The 20,686-nt window shown below is 35.7% G+C and overlaps 1 protein-coding gene across 1 annotated transcript in view; it reads right to left on the bottom strand.

Moving 5' to 3' along the window:
• Positions 1–20,686, bottom strand: part of sspo (SCO-spondin) — an 89,255-nt gene that overhangs the window by 61,790 nt on the left and 6,779 nt on the right. The window contains 25 exon segments of the mRNA XM_016518895.1: positions 416–568; positions 654–864; positions 1,015–1,115; positions 3,252–3,482; positions 4,207–4,443; positions 5,190–5,599; positions 6,632–6,725; positions 6,858–7,007; positions 7,097–7,206; positions 7,321–7,448; positions 8,549–8,751; positions 8,824–8,958; positions 9,816–10,072; positions 11,709–11,803; positions 12,242–12,425; positions 15,632–15,686; positions 16,089–16,286; positions 16,780–16,945; positions 17,026–17,244; positions 17,350–17,543; positions 18,045–18,147; positions 18,230–18,371; positions 18,461–18,701; positions 20,103–20,259; positions 20,335–20,460. Coding sequence (XP_016374381.1) covers positions 416–568; positions 654–864; positions 1,015–1,115; positions 3,252–3,482; positions 4,207–4,443; positions 5,190–5,599; positions 6,632–6,725; positions 6,858–7,007; positions 7,097–7,206; positions 7,321–7,448; positions 8,549–8,751; positions 8,824–8,958; positions 9,816–10,072; positions 11,709–11,803; positions 12,242–12,425; positions 15,632–15,686; positions 16,089–16,286; positions 16,780–16,945; positions 17,026–17,244; positions 17,350–17,543; positions 18,045–18,147; positions 18,230–18,371; positions 18,461–18,701; positions 20,103–20,259; positions 20,335–20,460 — 4,300 coding nt within the window.

Here is a 20,686-nt window from a genome sequence, read left to right on the forward strand (position 1 = left end):
GTTTTAATGTGTTAGTATTTATTAATTTTAATTATTTTTTTAATGTCCATATAGTTGGTATTATTTTTTATTTTATTGTAGTTTTTGTTATTTTATTACATCAATTTAAAAATGAGAATTATAATAAAAATAATTAAAAAAAATATTTTTTAGTTTACATAAATAACCCAGATTTTTATATATATAATGTGTGTTTTTTTTTTTTAAATGTACAATTATTCTAACATCCCCTGTTGAAACTGACACTACTTAGACCAGATTGGACGAGCTCCAAAATGATTTTAGATGGATAAAAAATGGTTATGTTTATAACTGGAGGTAGACCAACTTATCCAAACTGGTAACCAGTGAAGATTTAAACTAGTGCCCAGCTGAAGCAGTTCATCTGCTGGAGGTTGTTTGTTCTGCTTCTTACTGATGTCAGTTGTCAGGTTAGTTTCTCCAGGTAGTTCTGCACAGGTTCTGCCTCCGTTCTGCGGTGGGAAACACTCTCTCTGACGGACTTCAACACCGCCACAACCTTTACTGCAGTTCGACCACGTGACCCATGGCAGCCAGTAGCCATCGACTGTCAGACAGAACCAAAAACTCAACACCTGACACCAGAACGTTCAGACATCAGGTATGTATTTACATGGGGTAATATATTGTACCGGGGCAGGCGGTGGAGTAGCACTGCTGTCCCTGTGTTTTCTCTCCTCTGCAGTGTCCGTCTGAGTCCTCCAGGCTGCAGCGTCTCTGTCGGCTCATGGTTCCTGATCCACAGCTTCGACTGCAGGGGCTCCAGGAGCTCCAGGGACCCCAGACACCACAGCCCGTCTCATCTGAGGCGTCTGCGGGACAGTCTGCTGCACCGTTACACAACTACAGCAACACAAGGACAGACAGACCACACTGCCTCAACCACATCATGAATGACTCCAAGGTAAATGTCTAAAAAACAAGGTGGTATTCTCGAAGTATAAACACAAATAAACACATCAATATTGATTTCACGCAGATCAGTGTCTGTACCGCGTTGAAGGGCACACAGGATCCATCAGCACAGGTGAACTCCAGACAAACGCGACTGGCGTTTCCCTCACTAGGTGGCGCTGTGGTGGGACTGACTTTATCTGGAGAAAGAGAATTATACAAATTATACATTATTATATAGATATATAATAATTATCACAGTTCTCACAGCAGAACTGTTGTGTCTCCAAATAATTTGTTTCTGAATGAATCCACGTTCTGAACGAATCGAGAGAACCAATGATTCAATGGGCTATTCATAAAGAGAGCCATTTACTTCATTCCTGAATGAATCAGCAGTTTGAACGAATCAAATGAATGAATGAATGCCTCAATGACTTATTCATTAAGACATTTACCGCCACCTACTGGTAATTTTAGTTTCTTATTTTAGAGTATCCTTTCATTAAAAAAAAATCATATTTGCATATTAATAAAAAATCTGGGGGGGGGGGGTATCCATTTGATGCTTTTCTCAAATAATAACTTAAAATTATATTTTGGGGGTGATTTCTCTGCCAAATTTGATGTGAGATATATATATATATATAATTTACAGAATTTTAAGGTGATCCTTCTTGTCAACTGCTTTAAGGATTGAAATACATGTTTTAAATAATTTTTAAATGCCACAAAATTAGGAAAAACTAAGAAATAGTTCTTATTTTTTTTATTAATACTAATTAATACCAATTAATACTAGCACTTACCTATTCTATTCTATTCGTTTTGGTCTAATTTATTTATAAAAAAAAGACACCTTGATATGTGCACTGTGCTGGACTAACTGAGACTTGTCACAGCACTTGTATATTGTTGCTCTCTTGTTGGTCTGTTTGCTTCTACTTTGTAAGTCGCTTTGGATAAAAGCGTCTGCTAAATGACTAAATGTAAATGTAAGAAATCTACATGTGTGTAAATAAAACATCTACAGTATGATTAAAATATAATTGCCCAAAAATTCAACCTCTTTGCTTCTGATATGAACTTAAATGAATACTAATAATTAAGAATTAAAAATATTATTTTTGTGTGTATCTGTGATGCTTTTCACAAAATTCAACATACATACATATTTGTTTTATAATGTCATTCTGCATATAGAATAAACAGCTCTATTGATTATAGTTAATTAAATATTCATCTCAATAAACATTCTAGACATTTTGTTTTAGTAGAAACTAACCGCAGAGTATCTCATCCTCTCCTTTAGGGCAATCAGGAATCCCGTTACACACGCGTGAAATGTTAATGCATGTGCGGTTATCACAGGAGAAACTTCCCGGACAGGGAGGAATCCGTGTGGACCCTGGCGAGAAAAAATTATACATTTGTGACACTGCAGCACAAAAGCAGTCTTAAGTCGCTGGGGTATATTTGTAGCAATAGCCAACAATACATTGTATGGGTCAAAATTATTGATTTTTCTTTTATGCCAAAAATCATTAGGATATTAAGTAAAGATCATGTTCCATGAAGATATTTTGTAAATTTCCTACTGTAAATATATTAAAACGTAATTTTTGATTAGTAATATGCATTGCTAAGAACTTCATTTGGACAACTTTAAAGGTTATTTTCTCAATATTTAGATTTTTTTGCACCCTCAGATTCCAGGTTTTCAAATAGTTGTATCTCGGCCAAATCTTGTCCTATCCTAACAAACCATACATCAATGGAAAGCTTATTTATTCAACTTTCAGATTATGTATAAATATAAATTTCGAAAAATTGACCCTTATGACTGGTTTTGTGCTCCAGGGTCACATATGAAAACAACACAAAAAACAAAAACAAAAAGTGGCTTCAGTGTGCCCGGTGAACAGATGCACTCAGTGATTGTGGGAAATGAGATGACTAACTTCTTTTAAGAATACTAGAGGAACTTGTGTTTGTGTGCGTGTACTTGTTTATGCTACATTGTAGGGACCAAATGTCTCCACAAGATTGTAAAACCTAAAATTTTTTACATTGTGGGGGCCAGTCTGCGGTCCCCACGAGGGAAAAAATTATTACAAATAGTAAATGATGTTTATCTGAAAGTGTAACAGTGCAAACAGGTTTTCTGTAAGGGGTAGGTTTAGGGGATAGAAAATATTGTTTGGTCAGTATAAAAACAATAGAAGTCTATGAAAAAAGTCCCCACAATTCACAGAAACAAACGTGTGTGCATGCGTGTGTGTGCATGTGTGTGTGTGTGTGTGTGTGTGTGCATGCGTGTGTGTGTGTGTGTTTACCGCAGTTGTCCACGCTCTCGTCTGAGGCGTCTCTGCAGTGGGGCGTCCCGTCACACAGCTGCTGGTGTTGGATGCACTGGTCTCCGGTCTGGCACAGAAACTGGTCAGACTGACATGTGCGGGAACAGCGTTTCTCATCGCTCCCATCCAGACAGTCTGTCTCGCCGTCACAGCGCCACGCTAACGGCACACACTGACCGCTAGTGCAGCCGAACTCAAACTGACTGCATCCTGAAATCACAGCATCAGTTGTGATAATAAAAAATGCTTTATAACTGCATCAAACTTTCAGTTAATCTTTGAATCAGATGATACTGTTGATACTTAGCTGTAAGAGTTTTTATTTTATTTTAGTTATTATTTGTTTATTTTTACTTTATTATTATGATATGTTATATATGTTATATACCACAACTGTTCTGTTTATTAAAAAAAAAAAAGTTAATAGCTCAGTTATAATGCAGGTCAAAGTTCAGTGTTTCCTGCACCAAAAACTGTTGTAAATTCATTTTTTGTCTTTGTTTTTAGCATTTGAATAAGTTTTTATATACATTTTGGTCTTTTGTAATTATGTTTTATGTAATTAAAGAGTTGAAGTTATAATTTTGAGTTAAAGATTTGAGGTTTTATTTGATTTAAAAGTCATATGTTAAAGACCTTTTGATGTCGTTACTATGTTAATTTCTGAATTTATTATTTTTGCAGTTCTTGACCCTTTGAAAATAAATGTTTACATTAATAAATGTAATTTTTTTATTTTCAAGAAAGGGGTAGAATATTTGTAGAATATTTAGTTGATTGTCTTTATGCTTGCAAAATAGGAAAGAAATGGTTTTGCAGTTTAGTTTCTAATAAATGCACTTTTTGAACTAATGAGCATTGGTACGTGTTCATAAAAAATAGTTTTATTTAAATTTAAATTTCAGAAAAGCATAGTCCTGTTTTGCATGGATACCTTTGACAGGACAGATGAGCTCATCGATGCCGGATGGACAGTCCCTGTGACCGTCACACACTCTCTCTGCAGACACACACTGATCTCCAGGACACTGCAGCTCTCCGATGGCACACACACACCCTCTCTCATCGCTGTAGTCCCCGCAGTCATCGTGACCGTCACAGCGGTGGAGGAACAACACACAACGACCCGACGAACAGCGGAACTCGTCCTGTCTGCACAACACGCCACAGTCTGCAACAACACTCAGCATTAACATCACGACAGGATGAAAGTGAGAATATGGAGAGAAAACATCAAATTCTAATCGCTTGTAATGTAATCAGTTAGATCAGCTAAAATGACTCTTTTCTTCATACAAATTGCTTTCAGTAATATTTTTGGGTGTTTATGCATCATTATCTGATTTGCATAATTTCTTTAGCTAAAACACTGACAATACTTGCAAATAAACTATGGATTTACAAAATATTAATATCATATCAGTTATCGGCATGCTCATTTTCTCCTTAATTTACATGCAGATAATATTTGCCATGTTAATGATTAATAACATTAATAATTTAATAATGATTGTTTATTATACTTTATATTAAATTACTGTTTTCAGCCTAAATTCACTTGCAGCGTTTAAAACTAACGTTTTTAGTTTTATGTTTTCAGACAAAAATATTTAATTTATTGCAGATTCTCATTTACATGGCCAAATGTTTTTAATTCTGATGCTTGTAATGTAAAACAACGAGATCTTTATAAAAGTATAGCAAGTAAGTACCTACATAAGATCATATAAATATCAGTCATCAATCCACATCTCCAATATACACGAGAAGCTCAAGCTGAAGCTGGACGTGATACTAAGACCTTTGACTTGAAAAATTTTAAACTATCAAGCCATGGAGTAGATCGTGTGCAACAGGTTTATCAGCAAATTTTGATCATGTTGATCATTTAGAGTTTTAGAAATTCATCAAACATACCGTGTTCATCAGAATCATCAGCAAATCCACAATCCAGCCTCCCGTCACAGACTTTATGAGCCGGCAGACAGCGTCCGTTCACACACCTGAACTCTCCGGCCGGACAGCCGGGCTCTGGTGAGCTCGGGGCACAGAAGTCCTCGTCTGATTGGTCGGCGCAGTCGGGATGGCCGTTACACCTGAGCTCCAGCGGTAAGCAGGCCCCGCCGGAACAGCGGAACTGATCTGGAGGACAGGTGGAGGGACAGAGCTCATCCGAACCGTCGCCGCAGTCGTCCTCATTATCACAGAGCCAGACGGCGGGAATACAGCGCTGAGAGCCGCCGGAGCACAGGAACTCTGAGTCCTCACACAGAGACGGAGGAGGACATGGAGATCCAACACAACGCCACAAACCATCAGAACAAGAGCTGAAGGACAGAACACAGAATTTAGGATTAAAAGAGCAAAGAAAATTTAGATGGAAAATCATACCAATACAAAAAACTTATTAACCAATTAATTGTTATTTACTTCAGCTCAAACACTCCTGCTTTCTTTATAACATTGCTTTCAGCAATCATTTTTGGGTGTTTATGCATCATTACATAATTTGCATAATTCCTTTAGCTAAAACACAGACAACATGTGCAAATAAATTAGGGATGTACAAAATATTGGTATTAGATCTTTTTTTTTTTTTTTGGAATGCTTATTTTTCACCTAAATTTACATTTAGATAACATTTACCATGTTAATGTTTAATAACATTAATGGTTTAACAATGATTTTCTGTCTTTCATAACGTATTATTAATAATGAATATGTATTATATTACTGTTTTAAGCATAAATTCACTCGCAGTGTTTAAAACTACTGGTTTTATTTTTACTTTTTTATTTTTGTTTTTAGATAAAATAGTATATTAAAATAGTAATTGTAGTACATTTTGTTATAATTTTTTTTTAGACAGAAATGGTATATTAAAATAGTCATTTTAGCACATTTTGTTGTTTTTAGACAAAAATAATATTTTTAAAAACAATAATTTTAGTAAAATGGTATTTTTTATTTTTTATTACGTTTTTTTTAGATTTTATGTTTTTAGAAAAAATGGTATATTAAAATAATATTTTTAGTGAAATAGTATTTTATATTTATTTTTGTATTTAGACCAAATCATATATTAAAATACTAATTTTAGTTTTTTTTTTTTTTAAGACAAAATATTTTAATATTAATTTGTCTGTTTATTATTTATCCTTTGTTAACCATGGAATGAAAATAATAATCAGCATGGCCAGTATTTCAATGCAAAATCTGTGCATGCCTAAAATAAACAAAACAATCAGCACACGAAATTCATTCTCAGTAAATTCCCCTCTGAAAGTTTGACCAAAAGAGTATATTTACAAAACTAAATTGCAATTCCGTTTGCTGCAGTACAGTCTCTCTAAACTGACCAGTTCTGACAGTGCTGAGTGACAGTCGCTCCTGCGGGAAATAAAGATCCGTCCCACTCACACGGACACTGAGACGGAGGGATACAGACGTCACCTGCAGACGACAGACAGACATCAGACATCCTGTATTCAAAAAAACTAAAACCGCAAAGCAAATACGTAACTACTGCAAAACGCATCAGATGAACACATAAGGCACACACACATAAACACACACTTCTCTTACCGTGTCTCACAGTGCCGTGAGGACAGAAACATCCCTCCACACAGGAGAGGGCGCTGCAGAGGGGATCAGACACAGAAGGAGTGCCGGGACACGCTGGAGAACAGGCAGGGCCGCAGGCCTCATAAACCAAACCGTTCTCACACTGCAGCGCTGGAGACACACAACAGGACACAGTATTATACACACAAAATGTATAGAAGTCAGTCGGATGGGTATAATAACTCACTGAGCAGACTCACGGCAGAGTTCCTGTGACCTCCAGCGCACATACGCTCCTCTGCGGTTACACTCTTCTGCATACGCTGCTACAGCCGTACACAAACACTCACAGTCACCGCCTGAGTCACACCTGCAAAACACAGCAAACACAAGTCTTTTAAAAGCCCTAAGTACAGTATGAACAATAGAGATCCTGATGCATATGATACATTGAATATCAAGTTTCAGTGAGTGGGTTTCTTACCCGCAGGCGTCAAAGACACACCAGTCGTAGTACTGCTGAGACGACACTTCTGAGTGACACGAGCTGAAGATCTCCTGACTGATCACCGCACACTTCTTTTTGGCCCACGTCACCCGGTGAGGGTTGATCTGAAGGTCGAGAACGGTCATTTAACATTTACAATAACTACTGTGATACTATAGATGCATTTATTCTTTATTTTCTTATTCTTTTAGTTTTACTTTGATTTTAAAGATTATATTATTGCATGACATGATATGTTTGCTGCGAAGCACTCTGTAAACATTTTAGCCAGTGTTATATAAATTTAAATTAAAGGCACAATATGTAAGATTTTTTTATTAAAATATCCCAAAACCACTAGAACAGTGTTATATATTTTGCTGACTTGTGTACTTACATTATCTCAAATGTTTCGAAGAATGTTTAAATCCAGAGAAATAAGCAATTTTAACTTTCTAGCGGCGAAAATAACATATTGTGCCTTTAAGTCTTACTCTAAAGGTCCAATCAGGAATTACATAATTTCTGAAGAGACTGTTTTTGCCTAAACTTCAAGGAAAGGTGAATCTTAGTAATCTTATTTCTCAACTAACATTTGCCAAGTTAACGTTTAATGTGATTTTATTTTTACTTTTAGATTTTTTAATGCCAAAATAGTTGATTAAAAATGGTAATTTTTGTAAAATATGATTACATTTTCTTATATTTTAGGCAAAATCGTGTTAAAATAGTCATTTTAGTAATATTTTTATGTTTTTAGACAACATAGTATATCAAAATAAAAAGAAATTTAAGTTAAACATTTTTGTTTTTTTATGAGCATTTTCAAAATTATAATTTTTGAAAAATAGTATTTTGTATTTTTAGTTTTAAACAAAACAGTATAATAAAATAGTGAATTTAGTAAAAAATTTATAAAAAAATTGCATATTGAAAAATTAATTTTATTATCAGTTTATGTTTATCATTACTCTCTTATTAACCATAGAATGAAAATACTAATCCACATTTCCAGAATTTTGACGTAGAATCCATGCATTCTTAAAATAAATAATACAGCATCAGCACATGCAATTCATTCATAGAATTTCACACATGCACTTCATTCATAGAGAGTTCATCCAAGAGATATGAGAGCATTTACTCAATTCAGACAATGAAAATGTAATTTATAAAGAATTAAATTAATTATTTTTGTGATTCTGTTTGGTGCAGTACTACTTACAACACAGGGGTCACGGAGATCCTGGTCTGAGACGTCAGGGCATGACGGGCTGATCTTCCAGGAGTTTCCAAACAGTTCTGGAGTGGATTCCATGATGCCTTGTCTTGTGGTGAAGTCATTTTCTGCATCTCCATCAAAATTTCCGCACAATCCTCCGACTTGGCCACGCAAGTGAGGCATCAGCCGGACATAAACACGCATTCCTGTGTAACAGATACCGTGTTTAAAAAGAATCTAATAACTGATCCGGAATAAAATAATAAGAATGGACATACCTCCATCCCAGAGCAGAGTGACTCCGAGTCGAGACGAGAGGGACACAAATAATCCGACCTGCTCCAGAATCAAACCACTGCCCGAATACAACTTTGGAAGAGTCACTGGAACCCCGTTGACCATCACAGCTTTACCTGAGAGAAAAAAAAACGTGCAATCACACAATGCGAAAATATTACTCGCATAAATCTGAATGCAATCAGATCTGATGTAACTTAGAAATTGCTTTTTGTCACATCAATACAGTGTAAAATTAAATCAAATAAATAAATCTAGATGGAATAAAATGTATTGTTAATTAATTAAATAAATAAATATTCTAAATAAAATGAAATGAAATACATATACTTAAAAAAATAAATATATCTAGATTAACACAATAAATTATAAATAAATAAAATAATCTAGATAAAATATAATTAAATATATATACTTTTCTCAATAAATAAATCCAGATATAATGAACTTTAAATAAATAAATACATTTGGATAGAATAAAATTCATTATAAATAAATTAATTAATTAATTAATCCAGATCAAATAAAATGTAATACATATACTTATATCGGTCAATAAATGCATCTAGCTTAATACAATGAATTAATTATGAATATATAAAATAACCTAGATAAAATAAAATTAAATACATATATTTATAAATAAATCTAGATAGAATCTAATTAAATATAAATAATAAAAAAAAAAAATCAAATAAAGAAATAAGTAAACATTGTCAACATTCAAATGTTAATAAAACACGTTCTACACTAAAATAATGCGTATTCCTTTAATTATAAAATTTAAATAAATGAAAACTTGAATACATAAATAATAAATAACTTAAATACATATGCTTAATATATATTAGTATATAAATGTATTAGTTTTTTATAATTAAAGCAATAGTGATCTAACAATATAACAGCTGCTATATTCATATTGATGAGTAACTCTCCTGTGTGTGTGTGTGTGTGTGTGTGTGTGTTTCACCTCTGAGCAGGTGTATGGCCGTGTTTCCCACGGTCAGCGTGACAGATTTGGTGCAGGTCACTCCTGTGCTGCCGCAGGGCACGTTCTCGGCGCTGACGCTGAACAAACCGCTGCTCTCCTGCACCAGAACATACTCACAGTCGCCCAGGAAAGAGTAATATCGGCCGTCAAACGTGATGTAGTGAGGGTCACCGGTGGCCACGCAGGTGCCAGAACACAACGACTGACCGCAGTGCCAGCGCTGCTCACGACACACACTGTCAACGTGAACAACAGGTTTATACATGACAGTAACATGCATTTACAAAAGCACTGGGCTTCATTTCACATCATAAGCAAAGCATCTTTTTGATGTTGTGTTGTTTTGGTTACCATTGGCTTCCATTGTATGAACAAAAATAAATAGATACTCAGACAATTCTCAAATGATCTTCTTTTATGCTTCACAGAAGAAAGAAAATCATACAGGTTTGAAACAACAAGAGGGTAAGTGAATGATTACAGAATTTTAATTTTTTTGTGAGTTTTCCCTTTAATACCCTTTTAAAACCCTTTAATCTCACGGCATTATTTATGCAATTGTAATTCATGCCTCCTCTGAGTTCATACTTTTTCAGCCAGATTTGAAGTGTAATTAATTAGCACACAAATTAATTACATATTAAAATATTTATTCATTTCAGCTGCTCAGACAAGATGCTGTATTTATAGGACATGTTTCATGTTTTCTATATTTACATTTGCATGTTGAGTTAACATATCTATAGGCCTCATTTATTTAATCAAATATCCACACAAAAAAGTAATAAGAAAGAGAGAGAGATAAATATACATAAATAAATTAATGTTCCTGCTCACCAAGTGTTGCAGTCTTTAGAAATGGTGTGATTGGTGAAATAAAGTCTGCCGTTGTGGTGACACGGACACTCGTCTGGCTTTACACACTGATCACCCTGAAAACACAAAGAATAATCAAAAGAGAAAACAACACGAGAGATTTATAGAGGTTATAATGACACAAATTTGTTTTAAAAAGAGCGCTAGTTTAGCCATTAATTATGTTTATGTCCTTAAAACCACATGAGTTGTGTGGTTTTATATCAATATCTGTTTGCATTAATGACATCTATATGCTACTCTGTTACTACAAGTCATAAAATGCAGACATACAGTACACATTTAATCAGTCCTTCTCTTGTGGAAACGGACCAATAACAGAGAATAACAGTTTTGGTCCAATCAGATGCTTTCTAGAATGAGAAGGTCCCACCCCCTAATGTTCCTCTTTAGCAGCAAATCAGAAACAACAAGGGGGTAAGTGAATGATTACAGAATTTTAATTTTTTTGTGAGTTTTCCCTTTAATACCCTTTTAAAACCCTTTAATCTCACGGCATTATTTATGCAATTGTAATTCATGCCTCCTCTGAGCTAATAAACAAGTCTGTATATCTAGTTACCAATTCATATGCAGATTATGAAAAAAATAATATAATCATGACTGTCATAGCCTAAAATTTATGTGTAATAAATTATATGTTGAATCAAATATTTCATCCTAAAGCTACTTTTTGTAACGTCTATTTGATGCTTTTCTCATTTAACACATTAATTACTTTACATGATTTTTTTTTGGGGGGGGTACTTTTTTAGCCAGATTTGAAGTGTAAGTAATTAGCACACACATTAATTACATATTAAAATATTTATTCATTTCAGCTGCTCAGACAAGTTGCTGTATTTATAGGACATGTTTCATGTTTTCTATATTTACATATGCATGTTGAGTTAACATATCTATAGGCCGCATTTATTTAATCAAATATCCACACAAAAAAGTAATAAGAAAGCGAGAGAGATAAATATATATAAATAAACTCCTGTTCCTGCTCACCAAGTGTTGCAGTCTTTAGAAATGGTGTGATTGGTGAAATAAAGTCTGCCGTTGTGGTGACACGGACACTCGTCTGGCTTTACACACTGATCACCCTGAAAACACAAAGAATAATCAAAAGAGAAAACAACACGAGAGATTTATAGAGGTTATAATGACACAAATTTGTTTTAAAAAGAGCGCTAGTTTAGCCATTAATTATGTTTATGTCCTTAAAACCACATGAGTTGTGTGGTTTTATATCAATATCTGTTTGCATTAATGACATCTATATGCTACTCTGTTACTACAAGTCATAAAATGCAGACATACAGTACACATTTAATCAGTCCTTCTCTTGTGGAAACGGACCAATAACAGAGAATAACAGTTTTGGTCCAATCAGATGCTTTCTAGAATGAGAAGGTCCCACCCCCTAATGTTCCTCTTTAGCAGCAAATCATGGTCATCAGTAGAAAATGCATGAACACATGAAGGAAAACTGTGCATGTCAAGCAGCATGATGGTGTTTATGTAACTGAGAGGAGACGCACCAGCAGCACGGTTCCCTCAGGACAGACGCAGCCGTGGACGGGTTCAGCACACGCGTCCAGAGGAGAGTTCGGACTGGAGCAGGTCCTCAGACACGATCGAGGAGAGAAGACCAGAGAGCCCGGACACTGATTGACCTCAGGACACGAGAGATCCGTGCAGTTCCACACGCCACGCACACAAACACTATAAACACACAGTTCACTGACATTACTTTACTTTAGCTGTGCTTGATCATTGAAAACCTGCTGCCATGCTGCTGGAGTGTTCTGGGCGATTGCTAGCAGTGTTATTACTGTTAACTAAAACTAAACTACATTTTTTATATATTTTTTTCCTTTGAAAACTGCAAAAAAAGCCTGAAGAAATACATGCTTTCATTCTGTCAACTGTGACTCTGTTATAAAACACAGAAATCATAAATCTCTTTCTGAGCTCTATTCTTTCATTGTATGTACAGTTGTTTGGTTCGGAGGTCACACAGAGGTCACACTGCTTGGTCCTTTCAAGAAAGAAGGAGAGTCAAGAAAGGCAGATAACCGAGTGTTTGACAAGTCAACAGTAAAGTTAAATGCGCACTAGTGTCTGTGACTGCGCATCTTACATTTCGGAGGATCTCTTTACTAAGGTCACTTCTCTTCATTGTTTGTTTGAATTGTGTTTAAATCATCAGGTATTTTTGGTCATTTTTAGTGGCTGCATGAAGTGAATTCTCCTCAAGTTAACACAGGTGTCCTAGACCTAGAGGAACAACAGGTGCAGAGAATCAAATCAAATCAAATAAATAAATAAATAAATCTAGACTGAATAAAATTGTTAATTTTATATTATAATATTAATTATTACAAATTATTTAAATAAACAATCTAGATATTAAATAAAATGAGATACATTCATTTTTATCAATAAACAAATAAATCTAGATAAATACAATGACTTAATTATAAATAAATAAAATATTCTCAAAGAAAATAAATAAAATAATTCTAAAATACCATTAAATATTTATACTTTTATCAATTAATCAACAAATAAATGAAATACATACCTTTACACACAAATAAATATAGATAGAGTACAATTTATTATAAATAAATAAATAATCAATCTAGATAAAATAAAATTAAATACATATACTTTATCAATGAATAAAAAATCTATCTGTATGCAGTTACTTATAAATGAATAAAATAATCTAAATAAAATAAAATAAAATTAAATACACATATTTTATAAATAATTCCAGTTAGAATTAAATCAATCAATCAATCAATCAATCAATCAATCATTCAGATAGAAATTAATTAATTAATTAAATCTAGATAAGTTAAACTTTTATTGTGACAACATAAAGAATTGCTGATGAACAATCTCAAAAACAACTGTTCAGCTGCTGAACCCTGGATCTGTTGTTTTTATCTGAGAGCATGTGTTACTCATATACTGTACACACACACATGTGGAGGTGTAAGGAAACGCATTATAAAAGTGTCCGCTTGTGCAATCTCAATCTGCGTTTCAGTATGGGTCTGACCCAAACTCCACATTACCACACCGAGCATGAGGAGCGGATGAGAAACACGCTCAGATATCAGCCTCCATAAAGCACAGCGGCGTGTGTCGGCTGATCTCGAGGCACAAGAGACGCAATGAAATCAACCTATCCCGAGACACGAGCTCGCGGGTCATAGAGTGACTTCATCAGATACCTCACACCTCACAAACACTCGCTGACACGGGACGGCACGTGCAAAACCAGCCACATGGCCCATGACCGGAGAAGAGTGCAAACCTCAACCTCAAGCTGAACTGCAGATCGTGTGTGTGTTGAACAGAGGTGTTCTCAGATGCACAATTCCTTACCTTACCTTAGCAACCACCCAGAACACCCTAGGTACCACTCAAAACACCTTAGCAACCACTCAGAACACCTTAGCAACCACCCAGAACACCTTAGCAATCACCCAGAACACCCTAGCAACCACTCAGAACACCTTAGCAACCACCCAGAACACCTTAGCAATCACCCATAACACCCTAGCAACCACTCAGAACACCTTAGTAACCACCCAGACCACCCTAGCAACCACTCAGAACACCCTAGCAACCACTCAGAACACCTTAATAACCACCCTGAACACCCTAGCAACCACTCAGAACACCTTAGCAATCACCCATAACACCCTAGCAACCACTCAGAACACCTTAGTAACCACCCAGAACACCCTAGCAACCACTCAGAACACCTTAGTAACTGTTGTGGGGTTGTAATACTGTTCATATTGTCTTCAGACAAAGAAAAAATCTAGTTGATAAAAGCAATTATTTCAAATGTCAGGTTATACCTGACAATGCAACTGATGCAATATTTTATAAATAACACATATGCAATATATATATATATATATATTCTGCTGGTCAGAGATTTATGAATTTGTTTCTCTTTGGCCCACATACATGCATAAGTTTGAGTACAAAGGTAATTTTTGCTGAATATTTGCTGTGTTATCAGAGAACAGATGATAAAAATCAGTCTCAAGAACCATAAAACAGACAAGAGGCTTTTAACAACAGGATCATAAAAAGCTTCAACGAGATGACAGATGGACCAATCTGTCACTCTCACTATTGCTTCATTTCGCTTTATATCTCTCCCTTTTATTTCTATTTCCAGGTCATATTTAACCTCAAAAGTATATTTATATTCAAATATATTTTAGTAAATTAAAATATTACACTTTTTATTAAATCTTTTAATAAATACTAAAATATTTTATTCAAAATTGCATAAATGAAGCTAATACAGCAAAATAAAACAAATGATAGCAAACATTTTTTTTTTTTGCATTAAAGGCAGGGTAAGTGATTTCTGGTAGCCAATGTTGACATTTGAAATCACCAAAACATTTAATGGAGAAAATGCTTTTTATTAATGAAAATATATGTCAAAAAATTTACAAAAAAAAAATCTAAACAGTCCTAAAAATCTGTTTCAATTTTGATTTTGGGTTGAAATGTGGTCCAATGATATTCAAGCTGGAATTCAAAGCAAAGCATGGAAATTGTATGGGAAATATAATTAATTCTAATTTATAACTTATCTAATATTTAATAATTAATCATTTTAAAAATGGAACAGCATCTATATTTATCACAATAAGCTGAATTTGCCCACAATATTACCATGAACTTATTACAGATTCAGTCCCTTTGAAGCAACTTGTGTGAAAGTACAGTATCTTCCTCAAGGTTCATGACTTTTTTTATTGCAGGGATCTGAACTAGCAACCCTCTGGTTACCTGCCTTGAGTCTAAACCACCGCCCTGGCTATTTTGGCACTAAGCCACACGCCACCCCTCATGAGTGTGAATCAGATGCTGTGATTTCCTACCAGCGGTTGCAGTTCTTCTGTACGGTGCTCCCGGCGGGATGGAGCGCATCTGCATGTCTGCAGGGACACACGTCCACCGGCACACACTGACCCTGATCGTCCTGAGCCAGTCCATCCGGACACTGACACCCCGGCACACAGACCCTGCTGCCCTCCTGCTCCTCACAGCTCCAGCCGTCCCACAGATCAGCGCAGGACGTCCCGCACTCCTGATACACCTGCCCTCCAGAGCACTGCACCGCTGCGGGGAGACACAACACTTCATACACTGGGTAAATTATCTATTAACTATTTTCATCAATATTTTTGATATTGATATTCTCTCGACTTGCATTACAATGCAATCTGGGAATGTATCAGAGCACCTCTCAAATGTTTTACACCACTGTATTTAATACTACATAATAGTAAATATTCTTCTGTACGGTGCTCCCGGCGGGATGGAGCGCGTCTGCATGTCTGCAGGGACACACGTCCACCGGCACACACTGACCCTGATCGTCCTGAGCCAGTCCATCCGGACACTGACACCCCGGCACACAGACCCTGCTGCCCTCCTGCTCCTCACAGCTCCAGCCATCCCACAGATCAGCACAGGACGTCCCGCACAGACGCCCGCACTCCTGATACACCTGCCCTCCAGAGCACTGCACCGCTGCGGGGAGACACAACACTTCATACACTGGGTGACACTATCATATATTATATTAAATATTATATATTAAATTGTATAATATTTTTATATATTATATTATTATATAATTCATATATTTAATTAATATCAATTAATAATAAATATTATAAATAACTACATTATATAAAAAATAACAATACAAATATTACAAATATCATATATATTTATCGTTAGAAATTATTTAATATATTATTGCATAAAATAATATGTTTTATGTATTGATAATAATATTATTTATAATATTAATAATTATATTGAATAATATTCAAATATTATTATAAATATAAAAAAATATCATATAATATTGACATGTAAGGCGTGTAAGATTACACCATTTCTTACAGCAGAATGTGCGATTTCACCACTTTGAATCATAATGATTATACATTAAATTATATATGATAATGCATTAAGTGATATTAATAAAGATGAATGTAACCAAGCAGTTTCTTACAGCAGAATGTGCGGTTTCTCCAGCTGAGCGGCGCCCCCTCTTGGGCGCAGTGCCGGGCGAAGGCGGTGAGGACGGTGCACTGGCAGGAGTTCTGCGGGCCGCAGCTGCACACTTCACTGAGACACAGACGCATGTACGGCTCTCTGTCCACCACATCATGACACGCCTGCAACAGACGCTTCAGCTTCACTGCAACGACCGACCTATTGACCAGTGACCAACACTACTGACCTGAAACACACTGACCTGAAACACCGCGCTGTGAATCACAGAGCACACGCTCTCTGCATACCGTCTGCGCTGTGTGTGTGTCCCGCAGGGGTCAGAGGTCATCGCTGAGGGCAGAGGGCATGATCCTGTTCTGAACTTGGCAGCAAAAGAGGCCACGCTGGTCTCCACGTCACCTTCAGGTGTGGTGAAATCATCACGCTGACTCCAGCTCAGAGTGCCACATAAACCACGAACCTGACAGCACAACAAACAGCACCATAACTGCAGCTTCAGCTACCAAAGAGCTACCAAAAATCAAGTAATTCATGATTCTGAAGAGTTCAGTGTGTTATGTGGTACCTTATGAGCGAATCCCGGCTGTAGGGTGATGAGGAGCAGAGGCCCGTCCAGATGCCACATCATTTGAGCTCCAAACGCCTGGATCAGCAGAACACTGGATGAAGCCTTTCTGACCATCAGATCTCCTGTGATCACCGGCAGCAGCTCCCGCTGACCGTTCACCATCACCGAACCTGAGACCAACACAACAACACGATGAGAATGTGTATCTACAATCCATTAAACGAATACCTTTATTCAGCACAATAAATTGATCAAAAGTTACAGTAAAGACATTTATAATGTATACAAAACACAATGAACTTTCTATTCATCTGTGAATCGTGAAAATAAAATGTATCACAGTTTCCACAAAACTATGAAGCAGCACAACTGTTTTCAACACTGATAATAATCAGAAATGTTTCTTGAGCAGCAAATCAGAATATTAGAATGATTTCTGAAGATCATGTGACACTGAAGACTGGAGTAATGATGCCGAAAATACAGCTTTGATCACAGAAATAAATTATATTTTAACAGATATTCACATAGAAAACAGTTATTTTAAATTGTAATAATATTTCACAATATTACTCTATTTTTTGTAAACAAATATATGCAGTCTTAGTGAGCAGAAGAGATTTGTAAAAAAAAAGAAAAGAATAGTGTAATTAAAATTATTTTAAAAATAGTATAACTTAAATATATATAATTTAAATTTATCGCAGTGACCGTCATTTCTCTCAGACATCCAGCAGCTCCTCCTGCACACGGTCCTCCGCTGATGCTGACAGAGAGCTTTTTATCCACAAAATCCTGCAAACACAGCAGAGAGATGCTTTCAGATGATCTCAGACACACAGTGAAGCTGTAGATCCGTCTCCTCGTGGTCACTGACCTCTACAGCTGTGAAGCGGCAGTCGCCGGCCTGCAGGCCGTATCTCTTCTGATCGAAGGTGGTGATGTGCATCGCTCCGATCACAGCGCACTGAGCTTCACACTTCTCTCCAGAACATTCCCACTGACCGGCGCGACACACACTGGGAGACGGAAAAATAGTAACAGGGACCTTCAACCGAAGCACACAGGCTACAGTGGTTTCTGTCTGCATGCGTGAGGCTTGACTCACCAGGTGTTGCAGCGCTGTCTGATGGCGTCTCCTGCGCTGTAGCTGTGGCGTCTGTGGAAGCAGGGACAGTCGTCCCGTCGCAGACACTGACCCGCATGCAGGTAGAGACCCGGGGGACACTCGCACCCCCCCACACACTCGTCCCGACACTGACCCGACGCCGGAGGACGAGGAGACGAGCAGGTGGGGGGACAGGACGACACACAGTCAGAGAACACCTGACCGCTCGGACAAACACGCTCTGCGGATGGAAATAAATGTAGGTATTTAAAACTTAATGAATACAGGTGCATCTCAATAAATTAGAATGTTGTGGAAATTTTTTTTGTCTTGTTTTTTTTATTGGTCTTATGAAGTATTCTAATTTGTTGAGATAGTGAATTGGTGGGTTTTTGTTAAATGTGAGCCAAAATCATCACAATTAAAAGAACCAAAGACTTAAACTACTTCAGTCTGTGTGCATTGAATTTATTTAATACACGAGTTTCACAATTTGAGTTGAATTACTGAAATAAATGAACTTTTCCACGACATTCTAATTTATTGAGATGCACCTGTATATAAAAATATTTGAAAAAATATATAGCCTTAAAATATATTACAAATATATTTTTATTTATTCAAAAAATATTTTAATAAATGCATTTTTTTTTTGTTTCAGGGCATTCCTTTTTTTATCCACTTTAAGGATTGAAAGCTAATCTAATCATGCTATTTTTACAGTATATACCACTGTTATTAATTTAGCATAATTTATAAACTATTACAACTTTTATTCATATTTTTAATTAGTATTTATTTTTAAATTGTCAGTTTTTTGTCAATATTACTATTTAAGTTTAATTTACTATTTACTGTTTATTTTATCTTTATTTCATTTTTAGCTATTTGAGTTATTTTAGACATCAAGTTAAACTAAATTAAAGGATAAAGTGAGTAATGTTGCCTGGGCAACTAGATGAAATAAAATATTTTTGTATTTAATTTAATTTAATTTAAAGTTTATTATATTTAAAGCAATGAAAATGATTTAGTTAACTATTATAACCCTGAATTTTGGTGCTTCAACTTATTTTAGTCAGTTAGCAACCATAGAATACCGTATCCCATAATGCAATGCATTCAACTCCTATTTGTTGTGTAAAAATGTTGTGTAAACAAGACATTTTTATACAACACTGAAACAAAAATGCATAGTAATCATATTAATATTTCAGACAAAAATACGACAGAAATATTATGCAACAGGTCATGTGACAACATGCAACAGTGTGAAATATTTGTCATTGCATAACTTACACTGTTTCACATATAATATTTAATAATAATAGCATGCAGACTACAGTATAACATGCAGTAGTATGCAAGCATTCTGAAAAAAATTATATTATAATGTTAACCATGAGATTTTTAAATGCTAATATCCACTATGAATAGCATCGAAAATACCCTATATTAGTGTTAATTAAATCTTGTTCTGACTTTTAACTAACATAAAATTCCTATCATCTTATGAAGTTGAAATATGATCCAATGTTTTTGACAGATTGTGTGAAAATATATTTTAAAAATTGCAAAAAAATATGATTGAATATTACAAAATGAACCAACAGATGTCAGTTTAAGCTGAAGTATGAAGTACCACAGAAGCCGGCGCTCCTCCAGCGGATGATGACGTGTTGTTGCGCACACTCGCGCACGTAGCTGGCTAACGTGTCGCACACTGCCGTATCTCTGTCCTTCACATCCACACTGCAGTACAGATACAGACACGTGTCGATATACGGACCGGGATCCACCTGAGCAGACCGAGAGGATGTTAGTCCTGAACTCTGTTAGTTTAATGATCTAGTTTATATTTAGTTTAGTCTAACCTGGTGATGGCAGTGTGAGAACGGACTCTCTTTGAGACGGTGACAGGCTGTTTCTGCGTCCCGCCGGAGAGAAACGTCACTGGACAGATCACAACTGTGACCCAACTCTGCTGCATCACTACACACCTGTGTGTTAGACATCACAACAATAAGACTACACTACCCACAATGCTTTGGGCCAGAGGTTTTTAATTCAATACAGTTTACGTTTATATAGCATATTTCACAATACATAGTACCTTATGATGTTTACTCATATTTATTTCATGCTATAACTTGTAATAAAGTGCAACTTCTTAAAAAAAAAGCTCTTTGCGATTACTGGATGAGGTGCATTACAAATAATGTTAGG

This window comes from Sinocyclocheilus rhinocerous, unplaced genomic scaffold, assembly GCF_001515625.1.
Source record: "Sinocyclocheilus rhinocerous isolate Xijiao unplaced genomic scaffold, SAMN03320098_v1.1 scaffold1575, whole genome shotgun sequence".
NCBI lineage: Eukaryota > Metazoa > Chordata > Actinopteri > Cypriniformes > Cyprinidae > Sinocyclocheilus > Sinocyclocheilus rhinocerous.